Source organism: Lagopus leucura, unplaced genomic scaffold (genome assembly GCF_019238085.1).
Source record: "Lagopus leucura isolate 7727_CA_CO unplaced genomic scaffold, USGS_WTPT01 Super-Scaffold_650, whole genome shotgun sequence".
Classification (NCBI taxonomy): domain Eukaryota; kingdom Metazoa; phylum Chordata; class Aves; order Galliformes; family Phasianidae; genus Lagopus; species Lagopus leucura.
This window is the reverse complement of record NW_024962253.1, coordinates 4,954,409-4,973,329: the sequence shown is the minus strand read 5'-3', so window position 1 is coordinate 4,973,329 and position 18,921 is coordinate 4,954,409. Positions and strand designations below refer to the sequence as shown.

The 18,921-nt window shown below is 36.6% G+C and overlaps 1 protein-coding gene across 2 annotated transcripts in view; it reads right to left on the bottom strand.

The window, feature by feature from the left end:
• Positions 1-17,115, bottom strand: part of PIK3C3 (phosphatidylinositol 3-kinase catalytic subunit type 3) — a 68,849-nt gene extending 51,734 nt beyond the window's left edge. The window contains exons 1-8 of one of the 2 annotated variants that reach the window (XM_042862364.1): positions 16,950-17,115; positions 15,121-15,309; positions 14,479-14,622; positions 12,603-12,732; positions 7,698-7,784; positions 6,252-6,347; positions 822-893; positions 298-387 (exon numbers count right to left, since the gene is read on the bottom strand). In XM_042862364.1, the coding sequence (XP_042718298.1) occupies positions 298-387; positions 822-893; positions 6,252-6,347; positions 7,698-7,784; positions 12,603-12,732; positions 14,479-14,622; positions 15,121-15,309; positions 16,950-17,017 (876 nt within the window). In that variant the 5' untranslated portion in view covers positions 17,018-17,115. The remainder of the gene's footprint in view (positions 1-297; positions 388-821; positions 894-6,251; positions 6,348-7,697; positions 7,785-12,602; positions 12,733-14,478; positions 14,623-15,120; positions 15,310-16,949) is intronic. The other variant, XM_042862365.1, reaches the window with a different exon arrangement.
• Between the last annotated feature and the right edge of the window lie 1,806 nt (positions 17,116-18,921).

Here is an 18,921-nt window from a genome sequence, read left to right as displayed (position 1 = left end):
CTGCAAAATGCAAGTGTTTCAGTCAACACACCCGTGATTTAGACAGCACTCAAACGTGCTAGCTGCTTTCTAAACATTTGTAGGATGTTTGCAGTATGAAGCTTTGTATGCAACAAAAACATTCTCAAAAAGTTTTCCCACTGTTAATACCATGTTAGCAACAGTAGGAGCCACAAAAAGAGCCACGGTGTCAACAAGATTTCAGCAGCCAAGGCAGTTTTCAGCATTGTCAGACTTGCTCTTGCAGTGTTAGATTACACAGTGCTCAAACAGTGTTGCCAGTAGAAGCCCACTTACATTAAGGTTCCCAAAGCTGCCAATACCAGTCCCACTGAATTGGCATCCACAATAATGGAAATCTTTTCTAGAATTGTATTTAGGCACTGTCTACATGAAAAACAACATACAAAAGAGTGTAGGGAAAAAAACATTTTAACAGACGAAGTGACCAAGAGTTACTACACCTTCTTCAAAAATTCCTTTGTCTTCTTCAGCTCCTTCTTGTCTAATTTTCCCACCCTCTCTTCTACCAGCAGTACCCCTAATCTGCTTCCCCACATCTCAGAAGAAAGTACATTAAGTATAGTAAGGAAGAAACTCATTGTAAGCATTAAATAAGTCGCTGTATTTAAAATCTAGCAGAAGCAATAAAAACGTACTAAAAATCACACCAACATACTTCTCAACTGGACAAATACATCTTTCCCACAGGACTCTGAACTACTGACAGTAGGAATACAGACAAGCTTTCCCCTCCATGTGTGGAAACCTCTCAGCAATAAGACTGTGTTACAGAATGTATTACGTAGAATAATGCTTACCATAGACATTTGTGGATCTGGAATCTTAACAATTTCAGAACTTGTTAAAACTGGAGATGACTCATCACCATCCTGAAAGAGTTAAAAGTGTATTTAATATTTCTAATTCTAAAGCAATGCCATATTAGCATATTGCTTTTTTATTAACATACAGCATATCATATTTAAGAGAAAAAAATGATGTAACTACACCCAGCAGTTTTGATGGGCCTGAAGGAGAAAAGATACATGTATTTTTTATCTGTTTTTTCCTGATAAGCATGGTCACAACATAGGTTGAAGTTCATCCAGTGAAATAGATCCCGGCAGCTCTTCATCACGATAGCACACAGGTGAGTAGAGAAATTTGATGCTATCATTATACACATCCTCTGGAAGCAAAAAAATAGAACAAAGCAGGACCTCTATCCCCAACAGAAAGCAAGTCCTTTGCTAAAAAACAGCAGCCACATTTCAGAAATTACTTGAGAATATTTCAGCAACTAAGGCTCCTTGAAACAGTCAAATTTAAACATACATATATGTATATATATATATATATCTATCTATTGTTGATTCCAAATCACAATAGATATATAACATCACAGTCTACATCACAGTCTCTTGTGGAAGTTTACGCTGCGCTGTTCTGAGCAGAACGACAGCAGTCAGACAGTTTAACTTAGGGAAATCTGTGGCTCCATAAATAACATAGGAGAAGCAAAATATTTTCTTTGAACCCATCAGAAGGTAAAAATTAAGCCCACCACCATTAGATCAAATCCAGTAATTGTCTTCCTTTTTATTAATGTCCAACAGTTTAGTTTTTCTTTTTTTTTTTTTTTTTAACTACAGAAGTGGAACCTAGTATTAATTCACATGACCTAAAAAATATTTAAGACCAAAAAAAAAAAAAAAAAGAAAAAGAAAAAAATAATACACAAAAAGAGTCAGTATAATAAGTGATACTTCAATAAGTCTCTTCTCAGTTAGTATGTAGCAGATCAGAATAATGAATCCTAACAGAAATATCTCATGTCAGGATGATCAAACAGGACAGAAGTAATAACGGCAGAACTTCCAAAGACTGAATTAAACGTTTATCCACATTTTCAAAGATAAGCAGGGACTAAAAACACCTACTGGAATTATTTCCTAATCTACATTTTTACATTTAAAAATTCAGCCAAGGGTTTAATCAAAAGGCTACTGCTAACAATCAATTTTCCCACTGTTTTCATCACTTTCTTTTTTCTATCTTTACTGTTGACTCTCCACAATTTACAGAGGCATCAGGGATACAGAGAGGAAAGAACTGGTAGACCTGGTAAAGATGTGCAGCATTACCTGAGAAAAATAAAGCTTCACTGGATTTTCAAGTGTAACACATAAATCTAAAAGCTACGCACTTTAGTTAAGGTAGGTTCAGTTTCATTTTAAGAGAAATGGGCATTTCAGATCAACCAAGAATATACATTTTTTCTATATCAGCACTTCCCTCAGTAATCTGATTCTTTATATACCTTATGTTTTTTTTTCAGAATTAACTTTCAAAGAGATGAGGAACTTGTATCAAGGGGAGAAAATTACCTAACTGACACCAACAAGAAACAAAAATTAATATTTCTAACACTCTTTCATGGGAAATACTTTTTAAAACTATGTAAATTCATATGTTGCTGACTATTACTAAAATAAGCACTTTCAAGACACTTCCACATTTACTGGTGTCCTATACCTTTCTGAATTTGAAAAGTAATGGCATTAACCACATATACATCCCTTCTAGTCAAAGTTAGCATGCATCCAAAATCTGACCGTGACAGATGATCCGAGAACGTAAACAAAATTTCTCTTCCCATGAGATTTCTAAAAAGAATACATACTAACACTTAATAGGGCATTTGTTTACATTTTATTTTAAAAGAACATCCCCTAAACAATGTACTTAGCATTATCTACATATTATGAAAATAGTAATTCTGAAGTAGCTCCATTATAGCTAAACACTTCTGTGTCAGTGTAACAGGAAATGAATAGAGTAGGAGCTAGACTGACAGACCAGCATTCCCACTGTACTAAAACTTTTGTCACAACACTGGAAGCAACTTTCAGATCACGAGTTACTGATATTAGGGAAGAACAATGAAATATTAATGAGTCATGCTTTGGCAGGAAAATCCATCAAAAATAAAATTTGACAATAAATAATCAGAGATCAAGTTCTATCATCTCATCAGTTATGTTTCTAATCGGAATCGTAAAAAGATTGCAATCAGATGTGGCTCTCATAAAGTAATACAGAAATACAAATACCCCAGTGACAAATAACACCCCACTTAGTGTGGACCCCTTACATAAATCAATGCAGAAAAACCTGACTCAGCAGTGTATATAATAGCAACTAACAGATGTTCAAAACTCCTGCTGAAGCATTTGTAACATTGAGATCCAGGTGGATTCCCCGGGGATGGGCAGTAATAATGCTCATACTATTACATCTTCCTCTCTGAAAACTTTCAGATAAGATAGGCAGCTGCAAATTCTGACAAAGCTTTTAGACATGTAAAAATTGGACTCCACAATGAAAAGCCTACCACAGTGATTAGTTACAAGGATGAGAATTACAACTGACTAAAGTTTACGTATGCACAAAACAGGATTTTAAAAAGGCACCATACTTTCCAGTGACCAATGTCATAATGTTCACAATGTCTTCGAATTGCGAAACTAGATTTTATTTCTAACACACTACCTCTTAAATCCCTGAAGACCTACAATGACACCTTTAAGTACCTCCTCTCAAATACATAATGCTGAAGAGTTCTGGCTATTCTGCTCATGTACCAGGAAAACTCTGGTTTAAACCTAAACTGTAAGTTCGATCTTGCTGCTGAATCACGTTTTGCAAAAGCATACATGGGCCAAGTTACTATCCAGAACAGACTACTTTATCAGTTAGTCTTCCTGTGAAGGAAGTCAGCTGTTTTCTATGCCTTCAATTACTTAGCACTTGGTTCTAATTCCGTGTCATACCTTGAAAACACCATGTGGCTCACTATTACCCTTATCATACAAACTTACTAAACTATATCAGTGTCTGAGAGTGAAACCTAAATTAGCACTTGAATTTGATCAGGTGCATGCTTTCAAAAATATCCTTCCTGATGATCCTCGTGTAATGAGGTTTCACAACACCAATAAGTAAGGTCTATTAACCTTACGCTATACTACCATCATCTTTCAAGCCATGAAAACAGCTTTCACAGATAATGAAGTTTTGTTTTTGTTTTTGTTTTTGTTTTTTTTTTTTAAATTGCATGCTTTAGTGCAATCAATTTATTTAAACAAAGGTTTCATTTGAAACCACCACAAGGTTATATGTACTGAAGAAAAAAGTTGTTATTTGCATTTGGAAAAAATCACACTGAATTTTCCCGAAGTGGAGAATCAGAAGTGATGCTATTGTTACTAATAGACTGTTAACCTTCCCATCACAAATGTACTAAAATTAAGAGAGAACATGAAAACGATCACTGCTACCTTACTCCACTGTACTTGAAGGTTGAGTCAAGCAGGGGATGCTAGAATTGAGATTCTTTAACAGTGCAGTAAACAAATTCATCAACAAAATTCTGACAAGTAATCTCCACTTTGCCTATCGGTCAGAGACAAGTGACAACAGAACCTAGTTTCAATATACTGGATATGTATACTATATGCTGTAATTGAAGGTATGAAAAAACTGAGAAGACAGGCACTAATTTATGTACTCTTTCCTACTGCTGCCAGGAAAGAGGTCAATAATGTGTTGAAAAGCTACTTTATAGTAACAAACTCCTACAAGTAACTGCAGTTTGAGCTTTGATATATACTATTATACAACCAAATACATCATTTCCAAAAACCAGACAATCTATAGTTATTTTGTTCTGTGCATTTCTAATATATTTCAGAAAAATCGGCAAAGAAACAGATGCATGTTTAAAGTCTGAGTCTTCTTCCCTCACTTTTGATACTTGTAAAATCATAACAATGACTGAACAAAAAATAGTGCACATAAATAAGCCATAACAGTACATTTCTGGAGGTAGAGAGAGAGAAACCATTTTTAGGAACATCACATTCAACTACAAAACTAAAAAAGCCAAGTCAATACAAAGCTGTGTTAACGATGTACCTATGACAAGTACAGAACAATCTGATTTAGGATCTTAACCTAGCGCAAGAACAATTGTTAGTGTTTCAATGTTTTGATTGTGGTTCCATTGTGCTCTCCAGAAAAAAAATAAATCTCATCCACCCTGGCCATGGACGCCTCCAGAAAGGGGCCATAAGCAGTCTCTCTAGGCAACCTGTTCCAGTGCCTCACCATCCTCACAGTAAAGAATTTCCTTCTGATATCTAGTCTAAGTCTACTCTCTTCCAGTTTAAAGCTTTTTCCTCTCATCCTATCACTATATACCTTTCCAAAAAGTCCTTCCCCCCACTTTCCAGTAGGCCCCTTCAGGTACTGGACCACTAAAGGTCAGAGCCCTCTCCTCTCAAGGCCGAAGAGCCCCAGCTCTCTCAGCCTGTGCTCACAGGGAAGATGCTCCAGTCCTTGGAGTAAAACGCCAATGCTGCCTATCACTGTCAATCCTCTCTTCCCCTAAATTTGAACTCACAATCCTGCTGTCACTTCTCAAATGTCTCACTATGATCTTATGCATTTATCTTTTTAAACACCTACTTTTAAAGATATTTTTCTGGATACTACAGAATAAAAAAACTTGAAAAGCAAGAAATTAATGACACTGAAAAATTTCTCTACATAAATTGAAAGTATTCAGGGATACTGTTTAGAGAATGGTATCTTGTTATCTATACCTACATATAATTTTTCTTTGCAAGAACGATAATAAAGTCACCAATATCAGTTACTACACCGGAGATCTGTTTTGTAAACAGAAAGAAAAGATGAAAGATATTTCAATCCAGAAGTTTTCTGCTAAATTTACTTTCAAAATATTTTTAGCATTAAAGGGTAAACCTACTTGTTCATTTTCAAGCAAATATTCAAAAGGAGAGCACCTGTGCCAAGTTTTTAATAACTTATCTTTTATAAAATTACCAGTCAACGCAGGTATATCTCTTCTTGATGAGAGCCAATTTTATCTACATGCACATTGAAAGCACCGCTGGATGACTGAAGGAACAATAAATCAAAAACTTTTTAATCACTCACATTTAGAAATTCCTGTAATCTTCAACTGTTGCATGAATGATTGACTTCTGTAATCTCATTGCATCTATACCATTTGATTTGTATGTACATAAACAGCTGCCACTGACAGATGCCTGCTGCTATCCTGCAGCAGAATATTTCACCTCAGTGGAAAAAAAAAAAAATCCATTTAAGGTGCACACGCTGCTTTTTAAAGACAACCGTAAAGTCTGCAAGGCACATACCTTTTCGTAGTAAACTATTCCATATTCTTTATCATCACTCTTGACGCAACGGAATTCAATCATCAGGTACATAAAATTAGAACTTCGTTTTTCCCTCTGAGAAGAGAACCACCACAGATGTGTATCATATCTTCAGCATTCTCAGCACAGCAATTACTCTTTCTTTGTGCCATAACTAATGAGATTATCAGTTGTTGAAACAATTATTAAGTTAATCATTTCATCACACTATTTGAGACCTTTCCTGACATGCTTGCTTCTTTACATCCCTACACAATCACAATTAACATTCAGAAGTAAACAAAATACACAGTTTTCATCAGTGGCTTGCAATTGTGAACCTAAAGGTTAGCAAAAAAGCAGCAAAAAATAACCAGTTGTTTGCGTTTTTTTAAATGCTTACATATAATTATGCATGTCAGTCAAAATCAAGAAGACATGAAAAAAGATCACATTTTAGATGGAACAATGAAAGGAACAAATAAAACTTGGACTAAGGTTAGATTTGCTGCTCGTTCACTTTCAGAAAAAGATTTGCTCATGTATGTATTTTTCAAATCTTTATTTAGTAAGTGTTTAGAATTTTAAAATTTTGATAGGAAAGAATAAAGAAATTATATGTAATCTTCATCATATATTTTATTTTAAAAAAGTAGAACCTTTAAGAGCAAGCAACTCAAGCTCATTTAATGTATCGATATTAAGTTGGACTTGCCAGCACAGGCAAAGGCATTCTATACTTAAGTAGTAGGTCTAGCAATAAAGGATGCTGAATTTTAGGTATTGTAACAGAGAGAAAGCAAAACAATATCCATTTCTAATGTGGGATGCATTGAAATCTCATAAAGACTAGTAAATGGTTATATATATACATATATTGCAAAGGAATCTGAGTCTCAGATGTCTTAATGCAAGTCTCGGAGCACAAAACAGAAAACAAAGGAGTTTTGTTGTGCAAGATGAGAATAATCAGTTAGTGATTTTACTCACTGAGCGTGTAACACCACATTCAGGTGCCGTAGTTATTTAGAGGTCTATCTTGTTTGTTATTGCATTTTAAATTCACTCAAACCTTAATCAAAAACAATAAAGCTGAATAGGTCAAAAGCCAAGGAACAGCCTGTATGGCCAAATAAGCTTCCCATCACAATACAAATCCTAGAATTAAGTTAACCAAACCCTTAAACATTTGTTCCAAGCTATCACAAATTATTAATAAGTATAAGTCACTTGAAGTTGACAACTAAGATAATTTTCTATTTATTAACTGCCCATGTCAAGTTCAAATTAGAAGTGCAAAGAATTATTTTTTCTTTTATCGTATACACCATCATATCAGTTGATGAAAAACAAGACAAGTTTGTCTCCCAAGTGAACAGTCCACATTAGCAAGATCTGAAAAAAAAAAAAAAAAAAAAAGTGCAACTCTGATGTAAAATGACCTACCTCGTTGATCATTTCTATTTCTCTAAAGGTCAGTCTGTCCAGCCAGTCCACTTTCACCATGTGACCTTGTCGATGAGACTTAGTGAGCTGCATAGAAGAACACAAGACTAATTTTGAAATTGTTGGTACTAACAAAAAGAATATCAATTTTGCAGAGGCACTAATAGATGAAATGCTTGTGCATACAGTAGTTCTTTGTAAACTGCTAAGCCGTGACACAATATTTCTAATATCTCAAAAAATCAAGGCAAAGACAAAAGCATGTTACAAGCACGAGATCTTTAAGCACATCAAACATTAAAAAATAGGAACCTGTTTTTCAAGCAGTCAGATAACAAAAGCACTATTTATCTTAGTTACTTGTTTTCATATGGTATAACTTACCTTTATTTTGTTTGATTTGGTGTTTCATTCCAAACTGAATGAAGTGTGCCTTTGTTTGTTTCACCAAAGCAAGTTTACAAACTGAGATTTATACAATAAGATCAGTGAAGTTACAGAGTTAGTTTTCCCTTTCTTTTTAGGCAACTGAAGCCAGTACTTCAGGAAGCATAGTGAAATGAAGAAAAGGATAAGTCTCTCTGCTTAGCTGCTATTTCCCAAGACACAGTGAAGCTGCCATTCTACCTGCCTTCTCACCAATGTCCCAATTCTTTGCCTCTCCAATAACATTCTCACCTGCCAAAATCTTCTATTCAGAGCCAAAGAGCATGGCTGAAGGACTCTGGAAATTGTACAGTCTCAAAGTACATTAACTGACTGCAGGTTGCACAAGACAAGTGCAGTCAGCTTATGAGCATCAACAAAGACACACTTCACAATCCCTCTCAATCTATTCCAGCTTTGATCATCCTCACAACAAAAAGTTTCTCATATTTAAATGGAATTTCCTGTTTCAGTTTTGTACCCAGAGGTCTGGTTTTGTCTTTGCTCCCTCTTGTACATACCAACTGCTTGTGCCTTCTCTAAACTACCATAGTTCCTAAGCCATCCTTGAATGATAGATGCTTGAAGCCCCAAATTATCTTTGCAATCCATCACTGTACTCACCCCAATAGAATAATCTCTTTTCCTCACTATAAGGCCATAAATGAACTCTACACTTCAGATACATCTCATCAGTGCCACAATCCCTTGACCTGCTACCACTGTTGCCTAATACAGTCCAGGACACTGCTGCTGTGCAGCTTTGCTGTACAGAATCACAGAATCACTCAGGTTGGAAAAGACCTTAAAGATCATCGAGTCTAACCACAACCTAACCATACTATCCTAACTAACAACCCTCTGCTAAATCATGTCCCTGGGCACCACATCTAAATGGTTTTTAAACATATCTAGAGATAGTGACTCAACCACCTCCCTGGGGACCCTATTCCAGCACTTGTAAAGGCAGAAGACCTTGCAAAACATTTTTAAAGCCTTTTTGAAGTTCCTTTATAGGAATCACAGGCCTATTTTTCCAGTCTGTTGAGGCCCCTCTGAACAGCTGCACAACCATCCAGTATATCAGCTGCTTGGGAGTTTTGTATTACCTCCGAATTTGCAGAAGATGTGCTCAGCCATTACACCCATGTCATTAAGGATACGTTAAAAAGCACTGGGACCAGTACTGTTTTCTACAGCACACTGTTTATAGCTTGCATCCAGTTGGACTTCCTGTTGCTACTGTTGAACCTCCTGACACTTCTGCCAGCTTTCCTTCCACCTCTGCGTCCATTTAGTTTCTACTGCAATAATGTTACAGAAGAATGTATCAAATAAAGACTCGCTAAAGACAAGATATTCACTGCTCTCCCCTGCCCATCAAGGCAGTAATTTTTTAAGTGTACTTTCCCTAAAACTCAATGAAGCTTATAGAAACACAGAAAAAAAATTGGAAGAGAATCAACAGCATGCAAACGTGTTATAACCCACATTTTCTAAGGCAGGCTAGATATCATCATTTAATGCCTTTGTAAACATCCTATCAAGTCCACAAGTTCTACTCATCCTCAACAACAGTAGAAGTTCCTTACACTTACACATCCCTCATTTCAACAACTTCCAAACTATGTTCATTTCCCCCCCCTTAACTAACAAAGGTACTCTTCTTACCCCATGCAGCCCTATTTTTTTCACCCTATACCAGCACTTCAGCATATCATATATTCACATCCAGCGCTCACATAGGTTTATGACAGCCCTTGCCAAAACCTTAGCTAAAAAGATCCAAATAAGTTATTTAAATAGCTCTGTCAATTTTTAGTTTCACTGCGCTAGAGAATAAGGGAAATAAGTAATTCTGTATTTTACTGGAAAAATATTAGTCTCAAATCTCCACATTTCTCTTTCAACAGGAAAAAAAAAAAAGTCAAAAGACATTATGTTAGTTATGCCAGCATACAAGACTCTGTAGGTGAATATGTACTTGAAGAACTTCTCCCTTAGATTAAAAGTTTAAAATTAGAGTCTCTTCAAAGAAAGAAGCATTAATCTTCTGCTACTACCTAAGATGTATCCCTTTAAATGCTATCAGTGCCATAATTAGATAATTTCAGCTAACAGAAGAAGTAAAGGAAATTAATGGATCAAAAAGAACTTAGAGTACCTTTTGTTTATGTAGAATAAAATAATCCATCATGTGTAACAGATTAATTTTCTATAATAACAAATACCACCCACATATATACAAAACTCAGAAGGATGTCAAGAAGAAAAAAAGAAGATCTAGACAGAAAAAACTTTCTCAACCAAGCTCTTCTCTGAAGTTATTTACTACTATCTGTAGGACTGATTTGGCATCTGGTATCAGATGTTAAAAAGTACCATGACAGTTACAAATCATACATCTTTCCAATAGGTAACATGAAAAACCACCTCTAAGAAGTAATCAAGAGCAAAAAAGCTTGTGTGATCTCATCTTGTATTTAATCTGTCCTACTATTAAGTACATTTAATGTACCTTCCGATACAGCATCAAAAGATGGTATTCAGTAACTGATGAGCAAGTGAAAGGAAAAACTGAAACAGATTATATTAAAACAGCAACTATTTAGGAATAATACATCACAAGCATCTCATCTGCTAGGGAAACAGCTGTGCAAATGAAGGCTTTTACAGACACTACACAGGAACTTTGTTCACTCTGTGAGCACCTGTGGATAAAATATTTTTATAAAGGAACACAACAAAATACCACTGAAAACAACAGTTTCTGAATCTTTTTGGAATTAGCATCTCCAAAACACAGCTTAGAAGAGATGCTCTTAGCAATGCTGAAAGCCATTTCCTAGCCATTAATTAGAATTCTTATTTGGGATGTGACAGGAGAATTCCGTCAACCTCTTTGACAGCTTTAGGCCCTCCAATCCTAGCTGCCAAAAGAACAGGCTAGAACAGACACATGTATTTTGGAGACTGAAGTACTCTGTTATTTGTGCCTCTTGAGCTAGGAAACAGATAGGAATGAAGAGGAGGAAGTGTGTTGGTATGGTCCTGCAAAACAAACTAACGTGAAAATGAAGACCTACACTAGTATCTTTGTTCAAGACCCACTACCTACATCACATATCACGTAATAAACTACAAAAAAAAATCCTGATCTGTACGGCCTGTCTACAGAGCGTCCCTCCTCTCAAGGGGTTTTATTCTACTACCACAGAAGATGAGGCTTACAGAAAGCTTTGCACAGATACATTTAAGCAGAACAAGAATATGCAATTATACTAACTCAAGAAAAAATTAAGTCTAAAATTAAGAAAAAATTAATTTGTGTCTGTGGTGCATATCAAAACCTTAAGATCTTCTACTCCTTTTCAAACACAAACCTACAATGTTTCTTTCCTTTAGAATGTTATTTGAAACACTAGCTATAGGTTTGAACTCTCAACAAAAATCATTAGTTATGCAAGTATCTCACTTCTAAACCTTACTCAAAAAGCTGTTGCTTTGCATCACAAGGTTCTTGTGGTTCAAAGCATCACTGAACATTTATAACAACCTACAACTCACAAAATATTTATAATGAGTTTTGCAGTATAAATTCAAGGTGATCTAGACTAATAAAATAGACTGTAAATGCAAGTTAGTTTATTGCTATTATAAATTTCTACATGAAGAACAGACATATTTATGGCACTAGACTTTTCTTTCACGTGGAGATTTAAAAAAGGTGAAGATGAAAGCTGGGTAACCAAAATTAAGATGAAAGTACACCAATAAAGAGGAGTTGAGATATCTGGTAAGCTTAGTATAAGCTCATCTGAGGAGTGTCACCAGCTACTTAAGCAGTTCAAGAACGAATATTTATTGAGTTCCAGAAGTAGTTTTCACAGCAAAAATACAGTCTGTCAACAAACTAGAAGGAGAAAATATTCATGTGGACAGCTACGTGTGATCTAAAGCTAAAGCAAATCTGGTTAATTTTTTTAAGTCTACTAAAGCTCTTTATGTGTTTTACATGTTCTCACATAACTAATGCAGAGGCAAGTCGTACATTTCTGAACACTACACCAGACAGTCTTAAATTTCAAATGATGGCTACAAGGAAGGAAACTTGACTTGCTTTCACAAGCTGCTCTTAGGACTGAAACAGGTAAGAGTTTTAGCTTCAAGCATCAAGTTACACTGGTATTTTCACTCTTTATAAAGAATTAGGATTTAAAGTTGCTTTAACAGTATGTCAGATATATTAAGTTTCTTATACCAGTATAAGTATTTGTGTCCTATTTCAAAGAATATACTTGTGGTGAGTTTATTTGTTTCTTTGAGTAAATTCTCTGACTTATCAAAGCAATTAAAGGCAGACAATTTTCATGGGAAAAAACACCACTGAAACCTTGTCTTCATTAAAGTCTCTCTTCATTTCACTCCAATGAGAGTGCAAACTTTCCACACACATCTTAAAGGTCAGTATTCCATTACCTTTGCCAAGCGGCTCATTTGATCTTCAGAGACTGTACTGCTGGTTCTCCCAGGAGTTCTGGTGGGTTCCGAGCCATCAGCTTCTACATTGGGCCAGACTTTCAAATCATGCATTCCTTGACGAAACATACTAGAGGGAAAAATGCAGTATTATTTCAGCTAATTAGACAGCAAGAACCAAAGTGCAGCAGCAGATGCAAGAAAACGAACAGTTTCTTCTGCCAAACCTAAAAACACACATAGCTATGCACAACATAACTGAACTGTAGAAGTGCCTAGAGCCTTATGCCCTCTCTGGCCTTCATTTTTACTGGCACACAGACTTTAAAAGAAACAAATATGAGATAACTTACTTGGCAAATGGAAGAAAAATGGATAATTCCCAAAGTCAATGGAGTGGCACAAACATGAACTGAGGAGAGAGCTTGACCTTCATACTTTTTTATTATTTGTAATGAAGCAGAAAAAATCCTTGACTTGCAAATTACAGTATTGACTTTAGATCTTCCTGACAAAAAAATTAACTAAAAAATGATGTAAGTTTCATGGGAAGGTCAACTAATAAAAAGCAGCTTTCTCAGCTGGAAAAAAACACAACTCTCACCATACAATTCTCCATCTATGCCTGAAATTGAATTGGTAGTTGAAACTGTGCCATGAGCAGAACTCTGAAACAAAACTTAAACCTCTCTTCTGCATACCCTTGCATTCCTTGCATATTTTTATTCATCCATCTACAAAAATGCTCCAGAAAATCAAATGCATTATTTCTGCCAAGAAGAGGGGACCAACCAACTAAGAACTTCAGGCAAATGCAACTAGAAGGAACACTTAGAAGTCACACAGCTAAAAATAAAAGACACTAACTACAGGAAAGTCAGCTAATCTTAAAATCACAGACTGATTTGTAGAAAGTTTACCACTACCCTGCTACTAGGTTATCAGTTTACAAGCCAAGAGAAAATTCTGAAATATTTATTTCTGTCTGAACCCCTACCCAAAACACTGGAAACAAAAGCAAATTTTGTCCAATACAATTTTCTACTCTAAGATAACATCAATCTTTTCATCAAAGCAAGATCTTTAATGAAAGAAAGTTAACCTCTTTTTACAGACGTTTTCCACGTTCACTATCACTAGGACAAATTTCCTAAATCTAAACTAAACCTGGCTTGGTTCAACTAAGCCTTATTACTTCATATGTACTGGCAAAATGATTTGCTCCGCTTTCAAACACTGTCTACATACTAGAAAAGTATTCTCATGGCCTTTTCTTCAGCCCCATGTTTACTTCTACTCCACCACACCCATTTGCTATATATTCAATATCTACTTCCTCAGACTCTCAATTGTGAGAAACTTATCTGAAACTTTTTTACTACAATCAATGAGACAGAGTATCAGTACCTCATACTTAAATTGTATCCTGTGTTCTTTTTTCAGTCTCCTTTGTACTTAGTTAAGATCCATTTCATGCATTGCTACCTTCCAGTTAACTTGTAATTCTTCCCAGCTCCCTGTTATTTACTGTAATTTACTGATCTCACTCTCTACTGAATCGTATAGATTATTAATCTAGAAGACTCCTTGTTTCTTGAACTACACTTCATTCCTTATGGATAATGTTCTGTCAAGGGTCCAACTGCAAAATTAACTTAAAGAAATTAAGTAGTTGGTACCAAAATTAATGCATTACAAAAGTATAGAAGAAAATTATTTCAGCATTTGCTATGTCAAAATGTATGCTTACTTGTAAAAAATAAATAAATAAATAAATAAAAATCCTCTGTTTTGACTTTATCTACGCACTTCCTATTGCACCTTACTAATCACAAGTGAGCTTCAAGTCTGTATCATGAAAGAAATAGCAGTATACCCATATTTCCCAAAGAGCGAGACTGTTGTTCCTCCCACAGGAACTGCTTTACCAGGTCCATACACATCCCAGATGGTTAGAGCCACCTGAGCATTGCGAGGCAGGTCTGGATACTTCACAGGCAGTTTCAGCCACTCATTCCAGCTGCAAGGACATACTTCATATTAGTCATGAAACCTCAGAATTCAAGTCACCCTACAGTAGTTTACAGAATCTAAGTTCTCCTTAAATTATGCATTTTAAAGGGTGTATTAACTATCTGCCTATGGGCTTTAATTATTCAAACATTTAAGTGTTGTTTTGAGTCATTCCATGCAATTAAAAGGCCAGCAAAGGAAAAAATCTTTGTCCAGTATGCAGCAAAAAAGTGTGCTATTTCAGGCTGCAAAACTTACATAATTATTGAGCCATGCCCAAAAACAAAAATAATTGTATTATTACTTACTCTTTACACAGAAAAATCAATTTTGTGATACTTAATTACACAGAGACTCACAGAAATGTAATAAACTTATAGAAAACAACAGAAAAGATTTAGGATTTTTTTTTTTTTTAAATGCAAACAAAAGATACATCAAATTGCTTCTTTAACTAGAAGCCTCAATAACTAATAGATAAATGGAATAGAAGGCAGTGACTTACTTCCATCTAGTGCTAAAAGCTTTGTAGGAAGTTCTAACTGGAAGAGCAAGAGGCTTCCCTTCTGCAAACACCTGACAAGTTACATACAAGTCAGAGCAAGTCTCTTGATACAGTCCTGAGAATTTCAGCATTGGGTCTTCCAAGAGAGCTTTGTAACTCTTCTGTTCTCTTTTCCCTTCCAGACTTCCTCTGAAAAATAAATGAATGAATGAATAAATAAATAAATAAATAATAATAAAAAAGAGCAAAAGTTGTTTCTTTGTTTTTTTTAATCCACCGTGAAAATTCAGTTTCCATTACTCATATTTAGACAACATGGATACCTCTATTTTGAATAACTAGTAAGCAGTGAAATCCAAATATCAAAAAGAAACTCTGCATTTGAAAAAATATACAACTCACTGTAATACCGATTTAGGGGCAAAAGAGAAGCAGAAAATAGAAGAATTACCCACTTGAGATAGAGACACCTTCTAATAAAACCTGTAGATTCTTAGACTACATCATATAAGATACATTAAACAAGGCAACAGGGAGATGATAAACACTGCAATCATTAAAAGAAATAACTATAGACATTAAAACATTAGTACATACTTGCATGAAAAAGGAAAATAAAAAAGGACGAGGAGTCTTATTTTAAAACTGTGTGAAATGTGAAGTGTATGATTGGCTTTGGATGCCAAAAATCAATTTATTCAAACCAGAGTTGATTAAAGGTCACTAATAATGTGCAGAATACTAGTGCTAGATTTAACAGATATTAAATATAGTCATGAAAGACAAAACTTCACGTATCTCAGAGGTCTTTTCCAACCTTAATGATTCTGTGATACTGAATATGAAATACCTGACTGTGGATGCAGATAAAAACAAAAAAGGAACCACAGCGTTTGTGCAGACAGGAGTAATGCACTAATGCACCTTTCAGCAAACAAGAATCTTTCAGAAATAGAACAAAAGAGCAGATGAGGAAATTTCTTGCAAGAGACAAGCACAGTGCATCCTAACAGTAGGCTAACTTTAAAACAAAAAAAAAAAAAAAAAGAAAAAGAAAAAAAACTTAAAAACTCTGTTTTTGTAAGTTAAATTTTTGTTAGAGTATTAGTAATGAAGTCAGGTATGCAGCTGAATTCAGTTGCTATCTGCTATTAAAATGAAACTTACATAAGCCCAATATTAGGTTCTCCTGAGTTACTTTTCAAAAAAAATGCAACATACCTCAGTGTAGCTACATAGCAATAAACTATAGGACAGGTCACATCTGTCCCACATGAATTTATACTGCCCACTGCTGTGATGTGAGGGGAAAAAAGAAAATAACTTTTAAAAATATGAACCAGCAAATGCATCAGCGTGTGCAAATGTGAAGTTGAACAAAGTGCCTGACCTTCCCCAAAACACATTTATGTGCCTTAGCACATATGTGCTTCCCACATAGTGGGAAGAAGTGCCTTCAGCTTCTCTCCATCCCTTAACGCTAAGAGAGAGCGGTGCCACCAGCAGCTGAAAGGTCACCAGAGACATTAGGGCTGAACTGAATTAACCCGTGCCTTACAGCACTACAGGACCTAAGGACACGGATATGTCAGCGCTCAGAGCAGCCTGCAGCAGGCCACGGCCCTGCTACGTCGCGGTGCTGCTCCGGGACCCCGCGGAGCCCTGGGCGCGGCGTCACGGGCACCCCCACCTCAAACAGAGGGCGGCCCAGCCACCTGCGAGCCGACGGGGACCGGGCCCCTCCCGCACACCACCGCGGCCGCCCCACACACCCCCGACCGTCCTGAGCGGACCAGGACAGCGCTGAAGCCCCGGCTCCTCTCACTCACATCTTCAGTTGCACGTTCATATCCAGGTCGCAGCTATACACATAATACAGCTTCTCAGTCTCGCCCATGATGACCGCGAGCCCGGTACGCTCAGCAGCACGTGCACCCCGCACCGCCACAGCCCGCGGGGTAATCACCGGCCCGCCGCTCGGGCCCCCTGCTTTCGCGCATGCGCCGGCGCCGCCATTTTGCTTAAGGGAGGAAAGAGCGAGTACACATCTACCCTACCCTATACCAAAATGGCCGCCAACCTGGAGCTGACCTGGAGGCGGTCCCAAGGTGGCTGCCCCCATGTGTACGGCACGGAAAAGATGGCCGCCTCCATGGGAGGCATGGCAAGATGGCTGCTAGCAGGCAGCATCTGGCTGCGAGATGGCTGTCCCTGTCCAACTTCGGAAGCAATGTGACTAAGGGCATCCGGTGCAGTTTTCCAGCAGTAGCTCCCAGCAGCATTGGCTTTCCCCCTTCTTTCTCCTCAGGCTGTGATTCTCCAGACTGCAGCACAATCAGGACAGTCACAGCAAATTCCCACTGTAACTCTAAACCCTTCTGTGACCCCAGTGATGCTGCTTTCTGACAGGGAAGGGATGATCTACACAGGGCACCTGCGTTTTGCTAGGGGCTGCCATGCTGTTTAGTTATACTGTCAGTCATTCATGTTTCAGCTCACTGACACCTTTGGAGAAGGTCAAGCAAAGCTAGCAGCTGTCTTCTGCCCTAAACATCAAAGCGGCACAGGGCAGCATGCAGAAACTGATGAACTTCTTGCAATGATCTTAGCATTAATTGGCACTTAATTTGACTGTATTCACTCATTCGTTAGATATTTTCTAAGGCTGTTAGAATCAGTAACTGATCTGTAATCACCAAAACAAAAGAAAAAATAATGCAGAATTATTCTGTCTGGGCTTTAGAGACAAGAAAAAAAAAAATCTTATACAACTTGTATTCCTTAAACAATCATATGACTTTAAACAATGTTTAGTATTTTGAGGATTAGTGAAGGTTGAAGGTGCTTTAAGTGACAAAAATGTGTACATTACTGTCATATGCTAATTCTGTCTGACTAGGGAGAGCAATGGAGGTTGGTGTTTTATGATTTGCCACAGGAGCTGAACAATGCTGCGTATAAAGTGCTGTTTTGATGTATCTCAGTGTAGTGAGTGATGTTTGGAAGCACTGGTACTGAGAAGGCATCAGGACATGTGAACTCTCCAAGTATGCGCTGCTTGTACAACAAAAACATGATGCTTAATGCTTAGAACTGTTCTCCATTTTCACATCAAGAACCATTAACTTGAAGCAATGGATAGGGATAGGGATAGGAATGGGAAGGATATGTTATCAACCAGTCCTCTCTCGACTAGTTACTATGGGGACAGAAGAGGCCAGAAAACAGAAGAATGCCTCTTTAAATAAAAAAGTAAAAAGTATAAAGGACCATTGGACCATTTCACCTTAACACTATTTGTTTTTTACTCAGATGCTGTGAGCAAGAGGTCTTTTTAAATTCCTATCCAGAACAATTTAGAGAAGGTTATAACCCAGAACTATGCAGTGCATGGTTGCTTTTACCTTGCTTTACAGCGTTGCCAAACTGACTGTGGATGCCACGGGTGAAAAATGTAATTTAAACTCAAATTAACAAATTATTTTGTACAGATTATGTTAAAATAACTTTATTATTATTATGTTGAAATATCTTTATTATTATTATTATTATTATTATTGTCATTATCATTATCATTATCATTAGTAGTAGTGGTAGTAGTAGTAGTAGTAATCTTTTATGCAATTTTCTCTATCCAAATTGGTCTCTTTTTGATGACATTTATAACTGCTAATACTCTGGCAGCTGCCAGTCATTTACTACCTACCTACCCCATCATTTATGTGTTCTGTTTGCTTGTTAGTTTAGTTCCTGAACAGTTGTTTACATAAAAATTCAGCTTGCCAGAAGAAAAATAAATAA